The 19,481-nt window shown below is 41.2% G+C and overlaps 1 protein-coding gene across 3 annotated transcripts in view; it reads right to left on the reverse strand.

Moving 5' to 3' along the window:
* The window catches only part of exoc6b (exocyst complex component 6B), a 168,801-nt gene that overhangs the window by 64,793 nt on the left and 84,527 nt on the right, over positions 1-19,481 (reverse strand). For 2 of the 3 annotated variants that reach the window (XM_085759053.1, XM_085759054.1), the window contains 4 exons: positions 15,609-15,720; positions 12,600-12,734; positions 11,031-11,222; positions 3,856-3,885 (listed from right to left, as the gene is read on the reverse strand). In XM_085759053.1, the coding sequence (XP_085615179.1) occupies positions 3,856-3,885; positions 11,031-11,222; positions 12,600-12,734; positions 15,609-15,720 (469 nt within the window). The remainder of the gene's footprint in view (positions 1-3,855; positions 3,886-11,030; positions 11,223-12,599; positions 12,735-15,608; positions 15,721-19,481) is intronic. The other variant, XM_085759052.1, reaches the window with a different exon arrangement.

Raw genomic sequence — 19,481 nt, forward strand, 5'->3', positions numbered from 1 at the left:
CACAAAAATGAGAAGTCTGGCCTCGAGAGTGCTCCGGCGCATTTTTGTGGATGTTTTTTCTTTCTTTCTTTTTTTTTTCTTTGAGTGAAACCTCGACAACACAAAGAAGCCGGAGCCTCGCGTCGACCACTGAAGGCCACATCTGATCCCACACACACCAGAGGGGTGGAAATTTGTTTGGTTTTTTTCTTTCTTTTTGGTCCAGAATGGAACGAGTGGTAAATAGTTTATTTTTACTTTTAAGTTTTCAGTTTCTATGGTGAGGGGAAGTGAAGGACGGCTCAACTGCACTCACAGGCCACTTTATTAGGTACATCTGTTCGAACTTAAATATCAACGAAGCCAATCAGATCGATGCATTACATTGACAGGTAGACCTGGTTGAGATGATGTGTTGAAGCTCAAACCACACTACAATCAACCTTTTCCTTTACATTTTTCCATTCCTTTCCCTCAACGTCCTTCGCTTTCCTGTCCTTTACCTCCTCTAGTGTTAACAGAGAAGGAATCGTCTAAAAAAAAAAGAAGAAAATATCCAGTCAGCTGCAGAGGTCAGAGGTCAGAGGTCAGAGGTCAGAGGAGGATGTCCAGACTGGTTGGAGCAGATAGAAACGTAACAGGAACTCTTGCTGCAATCTTGGATCTGGATCTCTGAACCACATCCTGGATCCTTGAAGCTGAAGACCACACTGGGTCTTCACTTAACTCTTTAGTCTACTTGCCAACAATGAGTACCCGGAAATGTTGAGTACCCCAAAGTTTTATGTTAGAAATATATAGTATGGGTCCCCAGTATTCAGAAACTGTCGGATGCTAACTTATATATATTGGGCAATTAGCATAATTGACATAATTAGCATAAATAAGCATAATTGCCTATATGGGCAATATTTCAACAAAATTGACTTGGCTGATCTGGGCTTTAGGGGTTATTGATGATGCTGAATCCATTTCTGACTTTTTCAAAATTCAAAATGGCTGTCTAAACCGATGACCAGATTTTGAAATCCATCAAAATCGGCCCACTGGCGGTTAAAATCTGGTCACTTCCGGTTTAGACAGCCATTTTGAATTTTGAAAATGTCAGAAATGGATTCAGCATCATCAATAACCCCTAAAACCACTCCAATATTGCCCAGATCAGCCAAGTCAATTTTGTTGAAATATTGCCCATATAGGCAATTATGCTAATTTATGCTAATTATGTCTGATATGCTAATTGCCCAATATATATAAGTTAGCATCCGGCAGTTTCTGAATACCTAGGACCCATACTATATATTTCTAACATAAAACTTTGGGGTACTCAACATTTCCGGGTTCACAATGGGGCCCTATGGGCTGGCAAGTAGACTACTTGTGGCAGATCACAACAGGACAGGCCGAAGACTTAACAAAAAGTCTTCTCAATGAGGCACTGCTCAAATAGATCCTGAGATATCTACCACCCATCACACACATACACACACCTGAAGTGTTAAGACTTCTTAAGAATGTAGCTACAATTGACTGTATAAGTTGTTTCTGCTCATTTTAGAGCACTTTCATATATATATCTATAGTTTTCTATGATGACCATACATGATGCACTGATTTTATTTATCTAATATAATGTGTTTGTCTACCGTTGGTATGATCTATGTATGTTTTGATCATTTTATTTAAAGGAATAGTTCACCAAAAAATGAAATTCCATCATTATGCTGACGAATACTCCAGAGTAGTTTTTTATTCCTCAAAGTGCATGGTGTGTATGAATATTTCAAGGTTTTTGTGTAGTTTTATGGACGTATTTGTGTCGGGCGCTATTGACTCTCAAATAAAGTTTTGGTTGGACTACGAACCGGCCTCCCGGGTCTCCAGATGTACTTTGAGGAATAAAAAACTACTCCAGAGTATTCATCAGCATGAGGGTGAGTTAATAATGACTGAATTTCATGTTTTGGTGAACCATTCCTTTAAAGTTCAATGGATAATTAAGCAGTCCAAAATCGGAATCTGAAACTGAGGTTACAATTCACATGGGCACCAACACTGGACTCCAAAAGAAGGAAAAAAGTTGCCTGGTCCGATGACGATGCTTGATTCCTGCTGTGACGTTCAGATGAGATGGTCAGGTCAGAAGTTGGTTTCAACATCGTGAAAGTCTTAATTCATCCTATTCGTTATCAATAGTTCAGGCTGCTGCTGGTCCGATGGTGTCAGGGGAAGATTTTCTTGCCACATTTTGGGACCTTTAGTTACAACTGAACCGTGTCGTTGCTGGCCATGACCACGATGGACCTGGATCTTCTGATGCTACCTCCTTTGGTTTTGGTTTCTTGAACTTCGCTCTGGGTTCAATGGACTCAGACGGCCTCCACAGTCTCCAGGTCTCTGTCTAGCAGAGCTAAGACCTTTGGGGATCTCTGAGGAACATCTCCAACTCCTTGTTGAAGGCCACGAAGAGCTAAGGCATATCTAACCCTGGGACTAGAAGGTGTACCTAATAAAGTGGCCGCTGGGTGCACATCAAAATATCTACTGGAGCCGCCACAATTAATCGAACAAAACTCGATTGTTAAATTAATTATTTTTAACAATCGTATAATCGGTTTGAGTAGTTTTTTAAGAAAAAAAAGCCCAAATTCTCAGATTTCAGCTTCTCAAATGTGAATATTTCTGGTTTGGTTGTTCCTTTATGACAATAAATCCAATATCTCTTTGGTTTGTGGACAAAACAAGACATTTGAGGACGCCATCTTGTGGTTTGAGAAACACAGATTGGCATTTTTCAACATTTTATTGACCAAGCAACTAATCGATTAATCGCTTAAAGGGATAGTTCACCCAAATTTCAAATTTCACTCATTATCTGCTCACCCTCATGTGGACTAAGGGCTGGGAGAAGTTTCAGAGTCCTCCGTGGCTTCTCTGAGTTACAGCGGGGTCTCGGCGTAGCAGTGCATGTCCATATAACGGTTGCAAATGGATACCAACTGTCTTTGTAACAAAAAGACACTGCAAAAAACATCCAAATACCTCCATGCTGCTCATATGTAATGTCCATCTTGTATTGAAGCCCCGAAATGCGAAATTGTCCCGAAAAAATTAAATAAGTCTATATTTCAAGCTTGTTTGTAGCGGAAACTTCTCGAAGCTCCTCTTCCTGGTACATCCAAATTGGATGGACCAGGAAGAGGAGCTTCTGCTACAAACAAGCTTGAAATATAGACTTATTTAATTTTTTTCTGAACAATTTCATATTTCGGGGCTTCAATACAAGACGGACATTACATACGAGCAGCACGGAGGTATTTGGATGTTTTTTGGTGTGTCTTTTTGTTACGAAGACAGTTGGTATCCATTTGCAACCGTTATATGGACATGCACTGCTACGCTGAGACCCCCTGTAACTCAGAGAAGCCACGGAGGACTCTGAAACTTCTCCCAGCCCTTAGTCCACATGAGAGTGAGCAGATAAGGAGTGAAATGTGAATTTTGGGTGAACTATCCCTTTAAATAATCGTTAGTTGCAGCCCCTGATATCTACAGGGTTGAATTAATGCCAATGTTTCTGGTTGGTCAGTGGTTTGACCCCCCCTCCCTCCCCCCCTGGTCGGAACAGATGCCTGCGCACATGAACACACATCAGGCAAAAACGAACGTGCATCACTTCCTTCACATCGCACATGCTGATTGGTCGACTCTCAACACGGTGTGTGTGAGGAAGGGAGGGGTTGTGGTGGGGTTGTGGGGTGACGAGGAGGAGGAGGAGGGGGAGGGGGAGTCAAATCAGGGTTAACAGGGTCAGTCAAGGGGGGGGGGAGTTTGTAAACATCACTCCGTTACCACAACAACCCATGAGGTACTCACCGGTAAGGTAGCGTGCTCTATTGGCGTTCCCTACGGCAAGAAACATAAACCGGGACATTTAGCGCATCATTGGGTGAAACAGTGAAACTTGTTGGTGTGTTGATTGATGGGAGGAAACAAAGCTCCTCAATCACGGGGAAAAACGGGATCTGGCGTCTCACTCCGCCGTGCCGCGGTATTTATTGCACACGGGCCCCTGAGATGCTGCTACACTGCAAAAACTCAAAATCTTTCCAAGAATATTATATTTGTCTTATTTCTAGTCCAAACTCATCCCTTTCCACTTAACACTAGAACCGCCAACATTCCATGTACTCCTAGAACCGCCAAGAGGTCATTTTGACCTCCATTCATTCTAATGCAAAAACGGAAAACGGACTGCATTTATATAGCCATATACATTATATAACCAGCCAGACACACAACTCAAAACACTTTATAGTAATGCTTCACATCCATATACATACTTTACAAAAAATAACAATAGTCGTTGCTAGGCAACCAATATAGACGACTCTTAATTTTTCTATTTTTCGAACAGTGTGTGTATATAAAAATTTATAAAATTGTTACAAATTTCTGAATTCATGTCCATTTCTCATGAGAGCAAGGGACTGTCATTGTTATGTTCAATGTTTATGAGTAATGTTCATTTGTTATCCGTTTGACACCTGTTTTAACTGTTTGACAACTTTCTAATATCTGAACTCGAGTAGTGTTGTGGGATGAGGTCAAAATGACTAACTAACTTAATAACTATCTAACTAACTAACTGACAAACTGAGTGACTAAATGGACATTCTTTAGCTGAGATTGCAATGATTGGAAAATCAGTTTTATAAATTTTTATATACACACACTGTTTGGAAAATAGAAAAATAAGGAGTCGTCTATATTGGTTGCCTAGCAACGACTATTATTATTTTTGGTAAAGTATGTGTATGTATATGAATGTGAAGCATTACCATGAAGTGTTTTGAACTGTGTGTCTGGCTGGCTATATCATGAATATGGCTGTGTAAATGCAGTACATTCACCATTTTTGCATTAGAATGAATGGAGGTCAAAATGACCTCTTGGCGGTTCTAGGTAAAATCACTCTTTTTTTCGTTATCTTTTATACTAGAATCGTGAAAACGCATAAGATGATGTAGAACACACTTTTAGTAAAAGTCACCGACTGGGAGACATAGGGTTTTTACGCAAACAGAGTTACATGCATTTTAAGAAGCAAGAGAGGTCAAAATGACCTCACGGCGGTTCTAGACTCATCACCTAAAAATTAACTTGTTTTTAGATCATATTCACTTGTAAATCTATATATGTATATACTTATATATCAGAGAGATAAAGATTAGTGATAATATATTAGAATAAAATCCAGCTAGATAAACTCATAAATTAATTTATTGTATAGATTATAATGACAAGAAATCCTGATAGATAATTTATGAATAAGGGGTGGGAGTAAATAAGTTTTACTTCTTCCCACTCATTTTCGGATATGAAAAAAAAAAATCAAATGATCTTTATTTTCAATTATTTTATTTTTCTTCATGTGTTGTCTTTGCAAAGTTTTTATTTGTTATGTCTGTCCATTACTGTATTATGTTTTATTCTTTTAACATGTCCGAAATAAACTAGAAGTAACTAACTACTAACTTGTTTCAAACACATTTTCACTTGAAATAAGTAGAAAAATCTGCCAGTGAGTGAAAGCAAAGTTTTTTGTGCTTGTAATAAGGAAGAAAAACTTGCTCCACTATCAGATTTTTCTACTTATTTCAACTGAAAATATGCTTGAAAGAAGGAAAGATGAGTCTTATTTTAAGTATAATGAGGTTTGTTTTGACTAGAAATGACATTTTGACTAGAAATAAGACACATATTCTTGGTAAGATTTGAGTTTTTGCAGTGTAAATCTGTCTTCTTGTAGAGAACTGCTGCACGCCGCCGCCGCCAGAGCGCTTCAGAAAAACCCATCAAGGAGGTTGTAAGTAAAAAAAAAACCTGGAGCGCTGCACGTCCAAAACCTTCTCTCTAATTTTCATACCTCCCCTCCTCCTCCTTCTTCCTCCTCCTCCTCCTCCTCCTCCTCCCACTTCCCTGCCGATCCATCTTTAAACCTGAGCTCAATTCGATTACGAGTGTTTAGCGGCGTCGTGCTGACCCCTGAGTGCTGTCATTAGCTCTGGGACGGAGGTGTACGTGTCTGTGAACCGGCGTCTCGAGCTGTTTGAGAAATGTGAGACTGCAGCGTTTCCTCAGAGCAACGACTGCGTCCAAACTAGTTAAAACACACACACACACACACACACGTACACACACACACACACACGTACACACACACACGGAGAATTTGCCAGATCATTGCAAGAATGTTGCTGCGTCACGGTGAGTCCGTCGCTCCATTAATATCATTGAAAGGTCAGTGTGTGTGTGTGTGTGTGTGTGTGTGTGTGTGTTCTCACTGTTGCGTTGCATAACTCTATTTTAGTTTTTAATCACAGAACTGTTTTAGATTCTTGATTACCCGCCATCTTGGAAGGGTATAACTCCCCAACTCCCCAACCAGCCCTCAAAGGGATAGTTCCAACATTTTGGCAAATTGGTCCATTGCCATAATCCCTATAGTCATAGCAGTAGGTTTGTTACCTTTAATTGTCGGTGCAAGCTGTTTTTAGAACGGCGGAGCAGAGCCGTGAGCTGCTCAGAGCTACACTACGGAGGCTCATTATGGGATTTCTTTGTTGGTTTCCCTCATCAAACTCATCAAATACACAATCCAACAACTCCACAACGCTCTGGTGGACAAGTTGTGAGCTGCACATTCACCACGCTATGAGATAATAACACAGCGTTACCAGACAGAGTTGTTTTAGAGGGAAATTCATGCAAAACCGCTGATGCGCGTTGCCTTCAGGGACAGTTTTTCATCAACAGTCTCTGTATTTCCCACCAAAACAACTCTGTCTGGTAACGTTGTGTTATTATCTCATAGTGTGGTGAATGTGCAGGTCACAACTTGTCCACCAGAGCGTTGTGGAGTTGTTGGATTGTGTATTTGATGAGTTTGATGAGGAAAACCAAAGAAATCCCATAATGAGCCTCCTCTGTAGCGTAGCTCTGAGCAGCTCACGGCTCCGCTCCGCCGTTCTAAAAACAGCTTGCACCGACAATTAAAGGTAACGAACCTACTGCTATGACTATAGGGATTATGGCAATGGGCCAATTTGACAAAATGTTGAACTATTCCTTTTACTCTTGGCTAATCCAAATATGGGTAAGAGGAGGAAAGGCCGTGACTTCAGTACAAGAACAGGTTCTCTCTAAATGTGGCCACGCCGCCCTAAAGCCTAAAGTCGCAACACCTGTTGGCCTCGCCCACACGAAAACAGAACTTCACCTAAACTCTCTTTTTCTTTTTCGTCCGTAAGAAGTTTTTTCGTAAACATGACAACGTTTCAAGAAATACACAAAAAAAAACAAAAAGAGAGCAGAGCCGCTTCTGTACCAGGCTGTGAACATGTTTATTTCTGCTGTAAATGTGTTTATTTCTGCTGCACAGTTGGACGTTTTAACATGGGAGTCAATGGGGATTGACTCACTCTAGTGGCCAGAGGAGGAACTGCAGCTGCTTCCTTGCGTTCGACACTTATTTGTGGATTTTTTTTCTCACTGTGCCTTACCTTTGTTTTTGTTTTTTATAACAACGTGCAGAAGCAGCAGTTCTGATACGAGCAGAACTAATTTCTTCCATGTGAATGAAAACGCCGAGACTGTACGAATATTTTTGCGGATACTCCTTAGCTCGTCTCGATGTGAACAGGTAAGGCACGTAAACAGAGATAATCTGTGTTAATAATGTGTTAATTTCTGCTGTACAATTGTTAATTTCTGCTGTAAATGTGTTAATTTCTGCTGTAAATGTGTTTATTTCTGCTGCACAGTTGGACGTTTTAACATGGGAGTCGATGGGGATTGACTCACTCTAGTGCAGAAGCAGCAGTTCTGATACGAGCAGAACTAATTTCTGTCGTCTATACCGGCTTCGACGCTATCCGATCCGCATCCGCGAGTGTAACTCTAACTCCTTTATACGGTCACCTCCGCCTCGCTGGGTCATACCACCCAGCTTTTTAGATCCATAGCATCTGATCTACTTAGGAGGCCCCACACTGTGTGAATATGTGTGTGTGTTAAAGTGTGATGGGGTCATGTCCAGGGCTGATGGGGGGGCAGGAAAAGCTTCTTAGAAGTGCTGGAAAACACTTAGCTCGACCACTGTGTGTGTGGCCTTATGGCCTTGTGACCTGCACGACCTAATCACCTTAAAGCTGCACCGAGTGTGAGAGAGAGACAGTATGTGATATCTTTATTATTCTTTTTTATCTTATTTTATTCTGCTTTTATTTTAGTAATGATATTTCTATCTATCTACGTATCGTATATCTCACTTTGTGTTGATTTCTCTTACAATTCAGGAGTTTGTAACAAAGAAAAGTTTCGCTCCGGGGACAGATAAAGTAATTCTGAATCTGTGATAAAGACAGTGTGTGTTTCGTATTAGACACTACAGGCAAAAAAAAAAACAGTTTTTACGTGCACTGATCAATTTTGAGATTTTGTGCTGGTAGAAAATTCATATAAAGGTGGTTATTTTACTTCATTTTGTCTCTTTCTTCAGTAGATTTCTCCTAAATTCACCAAAAGTTAACATGCTACTGACCTATGTCATGTCAGGTATAATTGTAAAGCTCTCTCTCTCCTGAACAATGATATAGGCTCCAAAAATTGTCATTTCCTCCGTATCCGCAACCAATCGTAAAAGTACAATTGACAATATCAATCTATGGAATTTTACAGTCCAAGTCTTTAAAGGCCGTTTTCTCAGAAAGAGTTTTTCAGACTCAGAGCTAGAAATCTCCACTTCAGCAGCACTTACAGACACCAAACCTTCCAGTTTGATCCCTTTCTTTATTCTGAAGGTTTTTACAGAGGGGATTGTTGATATATCATTCACAGCCTCATTTATACAACATTTTATTCCACAAAACATGGAGAAATTTGACTTTTTTTTAGGGCTGGTGACAGTATTTTCTCATTTACAAAGTGATAAAAAGAGATATCCAAAATCCTCCTCTGTAAAAACTTCTGACTCTAATGTGTCACCAAAATAAAACAAGAATTTTGAAAGGGGCTTTATCCATTGGTCAGATTTCAGTTCTGGAAATGTATGCAAATGAGCGCATATTTCTTCAGATATCGCCTCATTTACATATTTAAACATAAAATTGGACAAAACTTGTAATACAAAAAATATGTGTCTTAATGTGAGTGATAAACTTGGGAAGTTTCATGGTGATATCTGTTAGTTAAATGTTTTACCCTATTCACTTGTAGTGTCTCCCCTTATATTAAAAAAAATAATGAAACATAAAGAATCTTAAAAAAAAAGGAGAAACTTGGCTCCATGAAATCAAACCGAGTGTCGTTATGTGGCGTCGGGCGTCGGGAGTCAATGTCCTGAGCTGGAGGAGTAATCCCCCTGGAAGCAGCTTAACGGGCCCCATGTTAACGATCTAACCTGTAACGAGCTGATACTCTAACGAAGTAAAGCAGCTTGTCGTCGTCCGGCCCGGTGACGTCTCACACCAACACGCAGACAGACACACACACACACAGAGAGAGAGAGAGAGAGCTTATACAACGCACATCAACACACATTCACACACGTTTCTCCACTTCTAAAGACGACAAACATCTTTCATGTGTGTGTTGTATGTGAAGCTGCTACATCATCAGCAGTTACACCGGGAAGCTGAATAATATTCTGTTGCTGTTGTAGCACTTTGAGATTTTTTGGTAAATATAAAGTGCGTTACAAATAAAATTTATTATTATTATTATTATTATTATTATTATTATTATTATTATTAATAAATGAGCTGACGGACAAATTAATCTCCCTTTGGGGGTTAATAAAGGAATTCGTATTCGTAAAGGAATTCATCAATTAGTGGTTGGTTTCACACAGATGAATAATTAAAGGGACAACGAGGAGTTTCGGAAAGCGGAAGTGTTTTCACACTACATTTCCCATGAGCCTGTGCGCGCACGGTGAAAATTCTTGGACCGGCACAAGTGAAAACATTTGCCAAGAATGTTTTCATTCATCAAGAATGAAAGTCGGAGGTTAGAAGACGATCAGATACCGTCGTAGTTCCGACCATAAACGATGCCAACTAGCGATCCGGCGGCAACGTTATTCCCATGAGCCGCCGGGCAGCGTCCGGGAAACTGAAACTAGGAAAGGCTGGGCGAGTCGACCACTAAATAATAATATCAAAATAACTATTAAGACATCTATGGATGTTCTCGTTCATCCAGGTCATCGTTCTTTTCTGGGCAAATTGAATCGTAGGCAACTGGACTTGTGTTTGTCCAGTTGCCTACGATTCAATTTGCCCAGAAAAGAACTATAAAGACAAAACGATATATTTATTGAAAATGGACCCATTTAAAGGGACAACGAGGAGTTTTGGAAAAGCGAAGTGTTTTCTCACTACATTTATGAGCCTCCGCACCGTGAAATTCTTTGACCGGCGCAAGACAGACTCATGTTTTCATTCATCAAGAATTAAAGTCAGAGGTTCAAAGACGATCAGATACCGTCGTAGTTCCGACCATAAACGGTGATTCGGCGGCGTTATTCTCATGACTCGCCACGAAACCGAAAGTAAAGTTTCCACCACCACTAATAATAACAAAATAACGATAGAGACAAAACGATATATTTATCTAAAATGGAGCCATTAACAAGTGGGTAACGTAGATTCATCCACATTAACGTGAGACTTTTTTATAACCAAATAGAAACTCCTCATTGTCCCTTTAACAAGTGGGTAACGTCGATTTATCGTGATGTATGCTCTTTTACCCAAAAAAGTTTTCAGACTTTTTAAATTAAACCAAGTAGAGCAGAGATCTACTTTAGTTCATCACTGATACGTTGTGTTGTTTTGTGTCTTTTACCCTGATGAGGTCGTTAATTTGCCTCAAAAAGTCGTCAGAACAAGAATAAACCAGGAAAAAGAAAAAGTGGGCGGGGCCTAAGGGTCAGCTGAGTGTGTGTGTGTGTGTGTGTGTGAGTGTGTGTGTGTGTGTGTACTAACGGGCAGGTTGGTGAAGACGCTGAAGGTGCTCTTCAGGAAGGCGATGAGGTCGATCAGGTAGTCGCTGGCGGCCGGCGAGGCTCCGCCCCCAGGAACCGGCGCCAGCCAGTCGTAGTCGGCCAGCTGCAGGAACTGGTCGATCTTAGCGTTGAGGCTGGTGTAGATCTCCGCCTCCGCAGCGTGGCGCGCGTCCTGCAATTTACAATTAATTCATCGTAAAGGTTCCTAAATACTGTTACTTTCACAAAAAGATGATGTTGGAATGTTATCGGCAGATGTGGCGCCAAAATAAAGGTAAAGGCACAGATACTGGTCCATTTAACTAACGTAACATTGAACTGGTAGGAATTTAAATGTTAGCGTGTCATTTTTAATTAAGATGTCTCTGGATATTCTCATTCATCCAGGTCGTCGTTCTTTTCTGGGCAAATTGAATCGTAGGCAACTGGACTTGTGTTTGTCTGGGAAGACGTTTCGTTTACGAACTGATGAAGCCCCTTGGATAAGAGGCGAAATGTCTTCCCAGACAAATACTAGTCCAGTTGCCTACGACTCAATTTGCCCAGAAAAGAACATTTTTAAAGCAGAAGTAAGTGATATATTTGTGTTAATATAAGTCTTAAATAGTTATATCTTCCGACAGCAATCACTTACATAGAGTGTTTGGACTGAAACACGGGTCTGTCAGTCACTCTGCTCTGCTCTGAGCCGAGGAGAAAACATTTATCGTATCCTACAGTTTTTATCCAATGAGGAGAGAGAACGGCATGCAGGGCTGTGTGTGCAGCCAAGGAACGCCGTGAATGTGGTGACGTAGGGACGAGGACTGTTATGGTGCGTTCAAGGAAACTCGTATTTTTCCGACCGTGAAGTGGTACCAGTTCGATCTGGTACGAGTTCACGGGTCAGAAGTTACGAGTGGCCGTTATAGTGACTTTCACCCGTAAAACAGGTCGGAGAAACACGAGTGGGTTGCCTGGAACGCTACAAAGTCGTAAGTTGTGACTTGAAGCTGTAATTTACGATTTCAAAAGCCTGCCTGGAACGCAGCATTAGCGAAAACGACCGGACCACTTACTTCTGCTTTAATTCAAAAAAAAAAAAAGCAAAACAAACCAAAAAACAATTAAAATAAACGTAAACATTTGGTATAGACGACAATTTATGACCTGAATATTTCAAACACTTCCCCTGGGGGGTTAATAATTGGTCATATATTAATAGATACTTGAAATATTTTGTGTAAACAATGAGTAATGTAATTATATTTTGACTATATTTGATCATTTTACACTTTCATAGTGTTGTGAAATTAATTGATGCATAAAAATCGTGATAATCGTAACACTGTGATTATTTCTCTGACAATAATCGTACCAAGAAAATGTTTAATGGTGACATCCCTAGTGGTGAGGTAACGTTTCAGTGTGTGTGTGTCTCAGTGTGTGTGTGTGTGTGTGTGTGTGTGTGTGTGTGTGTGTGTGTGTGTGTGTGTGTGTGTGTGTGTGTGTGAGTGAGTGAGTGAGTGAGTGAGTGTGTGTGTGTGTGGTTGTGTGTGTGTGTGTGTACCTTGAAGGTGGAGGTGCCGTACAGCTTGGTGGCGTTGGCCGTGTCCGGCGGGACGTTGGTGATGTTGGAGATGAACTCCTCCAGGAAGTGGCAGCTCTGCTCCAGGTGGGTGGTGTTGATGATCACCTGCACCAGCTGACGGAGGAGACAGTGATGTCATCACCACGGCCCGGTGACGTCATCACGGCCCGATGATGACGTCACCGACACTTCAACATCCGCTAGTTACAGTCAGACTTAATGATTAGGAGACAACAGCAGGTAAATAAGAAGGAGGAGGAGGAGGAGGAGGAGAAAGAGAAAGAGGAGGAGGAGAAGGAGAGGGAGAAGAGGGAGAAAGAGAAAGAGGAGGAGGAGGAGGAGGAGAAAGAGAAAGAGGAGGAGGAGGAGAAGGAGAGGGAGAAGAGGGAGAAAGAGAAAGAGAAGGAGGAGAAGGAGAGGGAGAGGGAGAAAGAGAAAGAAAGAGAAGGAGGAGAAGAGGGAGAAAGAGAAAGAGGAGAAGGAGGGGGAGAAAGAGAAAGAGAAAGAGAAGGAGAGGGAGAAAGAGAAGGAGGAGGAGAAGAGGGAGAAAGAGAAGGAGGAGAAGGAGAGGGAGAGGGAGAAAGAGAAGGAGGAGATGGAGAGGGAGAAAGAGAAAGAAAGAGAAGGAGGAGAAGGAGAGGGAGAAAGAGAAGGAGGAAGAGGAGGAGGAGATGGAGAGGGAGAAAGAGAAAGAGGAGAAGGAGAGGGAGAGGGAGAAAGAGAAAGAAAGAGAAGGAGGAGAAGAGGGAGAAAGAGAAAGAGGAGAAGGAGGAGAAGGAGAGGGAGAAAGAGAAAGAAAGAGAAGGAGGAGAAGGAGAGGGAGAGGGAGAAAGAGAAAGAGAAGGAGGAGAATGAGAGGGAAAAAGAGAAGGAGGAGGAGAAGAGGGAGAAAGAGAAGGAGGAAGAGAAAGAGAAAGAGGAGAATGAGAGGGAGAAAGAGAAAGAGGAGGAGGAGAAGGAGAGGGAGAAAGAGAAGGAGGAGAAGGAGAGGGAGAAGAGGGAGAAAGAGAAGGAGGAGAAGGAGAGGGAGAGGGAGAAAGAGAAGGAGGAGGAGAAGAGGGAGAAAGAGAAAGAGAAAGAGAAAGAGAAAGAGGAGAATGAGAGGGAGAAAGAGAAAGAGGAGGAGAAGGAGAGGGAGAAAGATAAGGAGGAGAAGGAGAGGGAGAAGAGGGAGAAAGAGAAGGAGGAGAAGGAGAGGGAGAAAGAGAAGGAGGAGAAGGAGAGGGAGAGGGAGAAAGAAGGAGGAGGAGAAGAGGGAGAAAGAGAAAGAAAAAGAGAAGGAGGAGAAGGAGAGGGAGAGGGAGAAAGAGAAGGAGGAGGAGAAGAGGGAGTAAGAGAAGGAGGAGAAGGAGGAAGAGAAAGAGAAAGAGGAGAAGGAGAGGGAGAAAGAGAAAGAGAAGGAGGAGAAGGAGAGGGAGAAAGAGAAGGAGGAAGAGGAGGAGGAGAGGGAGAAAGAGAAAGAGAAGGAGGAGAAGGAGAGGGAGAGGGAGAAAGAGAGGGAGAAAGAGAGGAGGAGATGGAGAGGGAGAAAGAGAAGGAGAAAGAAAAGAAGAAGAAGGAGGAGAGAAGGGGGAGAATAAGAAGAAGTAGAAGATGAATAAGAAGAAAATGGTAGAAATAGAAGAAGAGGAAGAAAGAAGTAGAAGAAGGAGAGGAAGCGGAGGAAGACGAAGAGGAGGAGGAGTAAGAGGAAGAAAGAGAAGAAGAAGAAGAAGAACAGATAGAAGATAAAAAGCGTCTGAGTTAAAGGGCAACTTCGGGATTTTTTCAACCTGGGCCCTGTTTTCATTCATTATGTATACGTGAGTGATGGATAATAGTTTTATTGAGGTGGCTGCAGTATTGAGCCGGGCAGGCAGCCTGCAGCCCAGCTAACGCTCTGCAACCATCAAAGTTCGCCCCATAAACGTGTCAGGCTCAGATAGTTACAATGAGTGTCCCACAACATACTAGAAAGGAGAAATGAACGTAACAGTCTCTACCTTTAGCTGGAGGTCGCTGTTTGTTGTGATCTGTGTCCAAATCTCACCACGCCAGAAATCTCGTTCTGAAATCTCGGGGTAAAACACCGGTGGGGAATTACTGTTACCTGACTGAGGTGAAGAGAGACGACCGGAGCATTTACAAATTGTAACATCGAAATGTTTGAGCTGCTCTTCGCGCAGCTTTCACAAGTTAGGGCTAACAGTTAGCTGTGCTACAAATGGATGCTAACACTCCTGTCGATGCACTGCGCCGTCGCCGTGCCGACCACAGGGTCTGCTACTACTGCCAGTCAGAAGAAGAAGAGACGTGCTAAAGGTAGAGACTGTTACGTTCATTTCTCCTTTCTAGTTTGTTGTGGGACACTCATTGTAACTATCTGAGCCTGTCAGTTTGAAAAAAATGCCTGTTTATATGGCGAACTTTGACGGGAGCCACTTGCCCGGTGGAAGAGCGTTAGCTGGGCTGCAGGCTGCCTGCCCGGCTCAATACTGCAGCCACCTCAATAAAACTATTATCCATCACTCACATATACAGAAAAACATATGAAAACAGGGCCCAGGTTGAAAAAAACCGAAGTTGCCCTTTAAACAAGTGGAGGTGGTTAAACTTCAGGTAACAAAGACAAACACATGACGACCTGTTGTTACTGTTAACGTAACAACAACATCATCATCATCATCATCATCGCTTCCTGTTCTTGAGTGTTTGGTCTCCTGGGTCGTCGTCGTCGTCGTGGAAACAGACGGCACGAGGAGTGAAAGTTGTCGTCGTCGGGGCGACCAGAGGAAGTGACTGTTGTTGTTTCTGTGCGTTTTGATTTTTTTAATTCTTCTAATTTTCTGTTTTTGTGTCGGTGAACGAGCTGGAAACGATGAGAAGGAGTCGCTGGGAGGAACAACACGAGCCTGTTACACACACACACACACACACACAGACAGAAACACACGCACACACACACACACACACACACACACACACACACACACACAGAAGCACACATACCTCTGCCAGGCCGACATTCTTCTTCTTAATGGCGTACTGCAGACAGTGGCTCAGCGTTCTGGTCAACAGCAGATTTGTCGACTTGCGGATCATATCATCGACCTCCGTGGAGCTGAGGACACACACACACACACACACACACACACACACACACACACACACAGAGAAACACACACAGAAACACACACACACACACACACACACACACACACACACACACACACACACACACACACACAGAAACACACAGATCAGTGGATGTGCAGAAGCTCATCATCAAACTGCTGCTTCAACAACTTAAACATTAAAGGAAACATATTCATCATATTGATAAGAACTTGTTACTACAAACTTGTTTTTGATTTTTTTTGTGTTTCCTGACACTTTCATGTTTTCATGAGTCTCTGATGAGTTAAAAGAGGAACTCTGCTACATTTTGAACTTAATTAAACAGCTTTGGAGTAATTGTGATGGTTAAATAGATGACTTTTGGTCGAAACCGGCCTTATTTCAAAGTATTGTTACTCCTAAATGCTGCCGACACCAGACCAGGGTATATACAGTAATTCTTAAGTTGAAAATGCCTTTTAATACCTTTTTTTTAATAACGTCACAATATTTTTTAACACCAACACAAGCTGCAACCGTAGTGGCAACCTTTCGAACTTCAGTGTTGGGGGTCACTAATGGATTACTGTCATTTAGTCAAATCAAGTACCTATTATTGCAGTTACTGGATACTTTGTTACTTTGCCTCAATAAAAACACTGACCAATACACAAAATATGTGACCCGTTCCATCAAAATGAGTCGGATGTCGCAACGTTCTATTTTTAGATAATCAGCTGATAACATGGAAAACCCATAGAAAATCAAAAAATTTTTTTTACCCTAATTTCAAAGCAATGACATTCAAAAACAATCTCCCAAAGTTTCACAGTCCAGATAATTGAGAAAAGGCACGTAAATGATGATTAAAGTTGACCTGCAACTTAAACCCTCTGAAAATGAGTGTTGCTTCGGTGCAAAACATGAAATATCTCCTGAACCGTTCATGATAGAGACGAGCTGTAAACTGCATCTGAACCGCGGGATTCTCCGCTTTCCGACGGTCATTGAATGGTGCCTCTATGACGAGAAGGGACGGGTACAGAAACAGATGCTAAACCGAGTAGCATCGACGCTAACAGAGCGTAGCATCGACGCTAACAGAGCGTAGCATCGACGCTAACAGAGCGTAGCATCGATGCTAAACAGAACGTAGCAACGATGCTAAACCGAACATAGCATCGATGCTAAACCGAACGTAGCATCGATGCTAACCCGAACGTACACGCTTGCACATGTTTTACAAAATGTCAACAAAACATGACAACTTCTGAACCGTTTATGATAGAGACGAGCTGTAAAAAGCATCTGAATTGTGAGATTCTCTGCTTTCCGAGGGTCATTGAATGCTGCATCTATGACAACAAGGGACCGTATAGGGAGCGTGTAATCACGTGGTACAGGAACAGATGCCAGAGTCACTGGCAAAAACTTTAACTGCTATTTTCTCAGGTTTTAGAAATGAATTAGAGAGTAGGAGATCGTAATTCAAATGGCCACATCTCGAAAACCATCAAATGTATGACTCTGACTAGGGTATCATTTTAACCCATAAGAACCCAGACCCATTTATCCTTGAAGGAAAATTAAGTGGGGTGAAACACAGACCAAGTGGAATGCATGGAACACATTTTTGAAGTTTTTTTTGAAATAGCGCCACCTATTGTCAGAGATCTGGAATGTTGCATATATGTCACATCGGGCGTTTTTGGTATCTTAAATTTTCACTTGAAAATAAATGGGCTTGACATTTTCTTTTGCTCTGTAACACAAATTTGACCTTTTATTTGCATTTCCATAACATATATCAAAATTACAAATTAGCTGGTTACTATTAACACCTTTTTAAGACAAGTTTCACAACAAAAAAAGGGCAAACACTATAGAAATGCGAATATTGCCTCATATTGAAGGCTTTAACCAGTTACTGAAGCCTTAAAAGCTGTGCAACCACAATTTTCTTTCCAACTACAAATACCTTGGCATCTGGATGGACAGTTGTCTTAATTTTAAGCACCATATCACCACCTTCATTGCTAAACTAAGAACAATACTTGGCTTTCTATACAGAAATAAGCACCGTTTTCCTACTCACCACAGGAAAAAAAATGGAGACACTATTTTTTCTCTGTTTTAGAGTATGGAGATGACATCTATGGAAAAGCTGCTAGTTCCACTTTGATTCCCCTGGATGCTGTTTACCACTCAGCCTTACATTTCATTTCCAATGATTCATATAATACTCATCACGGCACTCTTTATCAAAATGTCGGCTGGTCATTTCTGACAGTAAGGGGAAAACAGCATTGGTTTTTATCCATTTTTAAAGCCCTGTCACAGTTATTGTCTCTTTATTTATCATCTCTATTAACTATGAAATCACAAAACATTGGTACCCACTCACAGAACTGATAGTTGGGTCATATTCCATTCGTCAGAACTGAGCTGGGTAAAACGTCCTTCTCTCACAATGCCCCACATGGGACCCTCTCTCCCATCAGTGCAGCAGTCCAGAACCCTTGTCTCAAACCTGGTTCATGACTGTTTGACTGAGTTAACTTTTCTTATTTGTTTCCTAATATTTTCTTATGTAAACTCTCATTCTTCTTTGCTGTATTTGTTGTTCTGTATACAACATCTATTGCACGTCTGATGGTCGTCAGTACATCCTGAACACTGTATCCTATTTTGTTACAGAAAATACAGCAAAAAAGCATAATTACATTAATATGGGACCAGCATGGGATACTAAAATCTTGTTCATTTACTGAGAAGAGTGTCTCTGCTAAATCGGTGGTTCAATTTCCGGACTGATATATCATTTTATTAAATATTGATTGAATTTGACATTATTTTTATGTTAACATTTTTTAAATTATGTTTTAAATTGAACAACATAGAGTATATTAATTCAAAATACCTGAATTACCTAATTTAATTGAGCAGTTCTTTCCCATTTTCCTCATTGTGACATAGGCGTCACATGGTATTTTTCCTGACTTTTTTAAGGCCTTAGCCCGATGTGACGTATATGTCACAGCAATATTTTCTTAAGTTGTTTTATATGAGTTTCTTCAAAAAATGAGGTCAGAACAGGTTAAATACAACAAGGGACATGTTATAAAAGGATTTGCATTGTGAAATGGGTGGTGGCTTATTTTATTGACAGAAAGCAAGCTTTTTAAAAGTAGCGGCCTCTGTGAAATGTGCCAACTCTGCTGGCCACCATCTTGGAAATGTTGTCATGGATAGAGAGATTCACAGAGAGTCATGTGACTGCACCAGGATGTTGAGTAGATGTCACTTAGGGACTTTATGAGTTAAAAGTTCAACATACATATGTGTAAGGGGCTTTCCAGGACACTTGAAGGCAGTGTGACACCCGTGTCACCGTGGGTCCTTATGGGTTAAAGCTTGTTTTCTAATCTTTCCATTGATACCAAAATCTCAACTTTGAAATTTGGGTCACTGTGACTCATTTTGATGGATCGGGTCACAAATATGTGTTATTTAACCCGAACGCTGTAGGAAGAGCACGCACCACTTCTCCAGCGCTACACTCCTTCACTTTTATTCATTCTTTCAACGAAGACAGGATGACAAATGAAAAACAGAAAAGGTTTTAAAAAGTTTAAAAATGAAACATTTCTGTTCATCAATTTTATTTACCGGTACTACCTTTTACAACCTGTCAGACTGCGATTCATTCTCGAGGCAAAACATTTGAGTTTCTTTCATTCCCTTATAAAACCGCTGATGCACGTT

Source organism: Trachurus japonicus, chromosome 18, assembly GCF_045865225.1.
Source record: "Trachurus japonicus isolate A0001 chromosome 18, Traja_1.0".
NCBI classification, from domain to species: domain Eukaryota; kingdom Metazoa; phylum Chordata; class Actinopteri; order Carangiformes; family Carangidae; genus Trachurus; species Trachurus japonicus.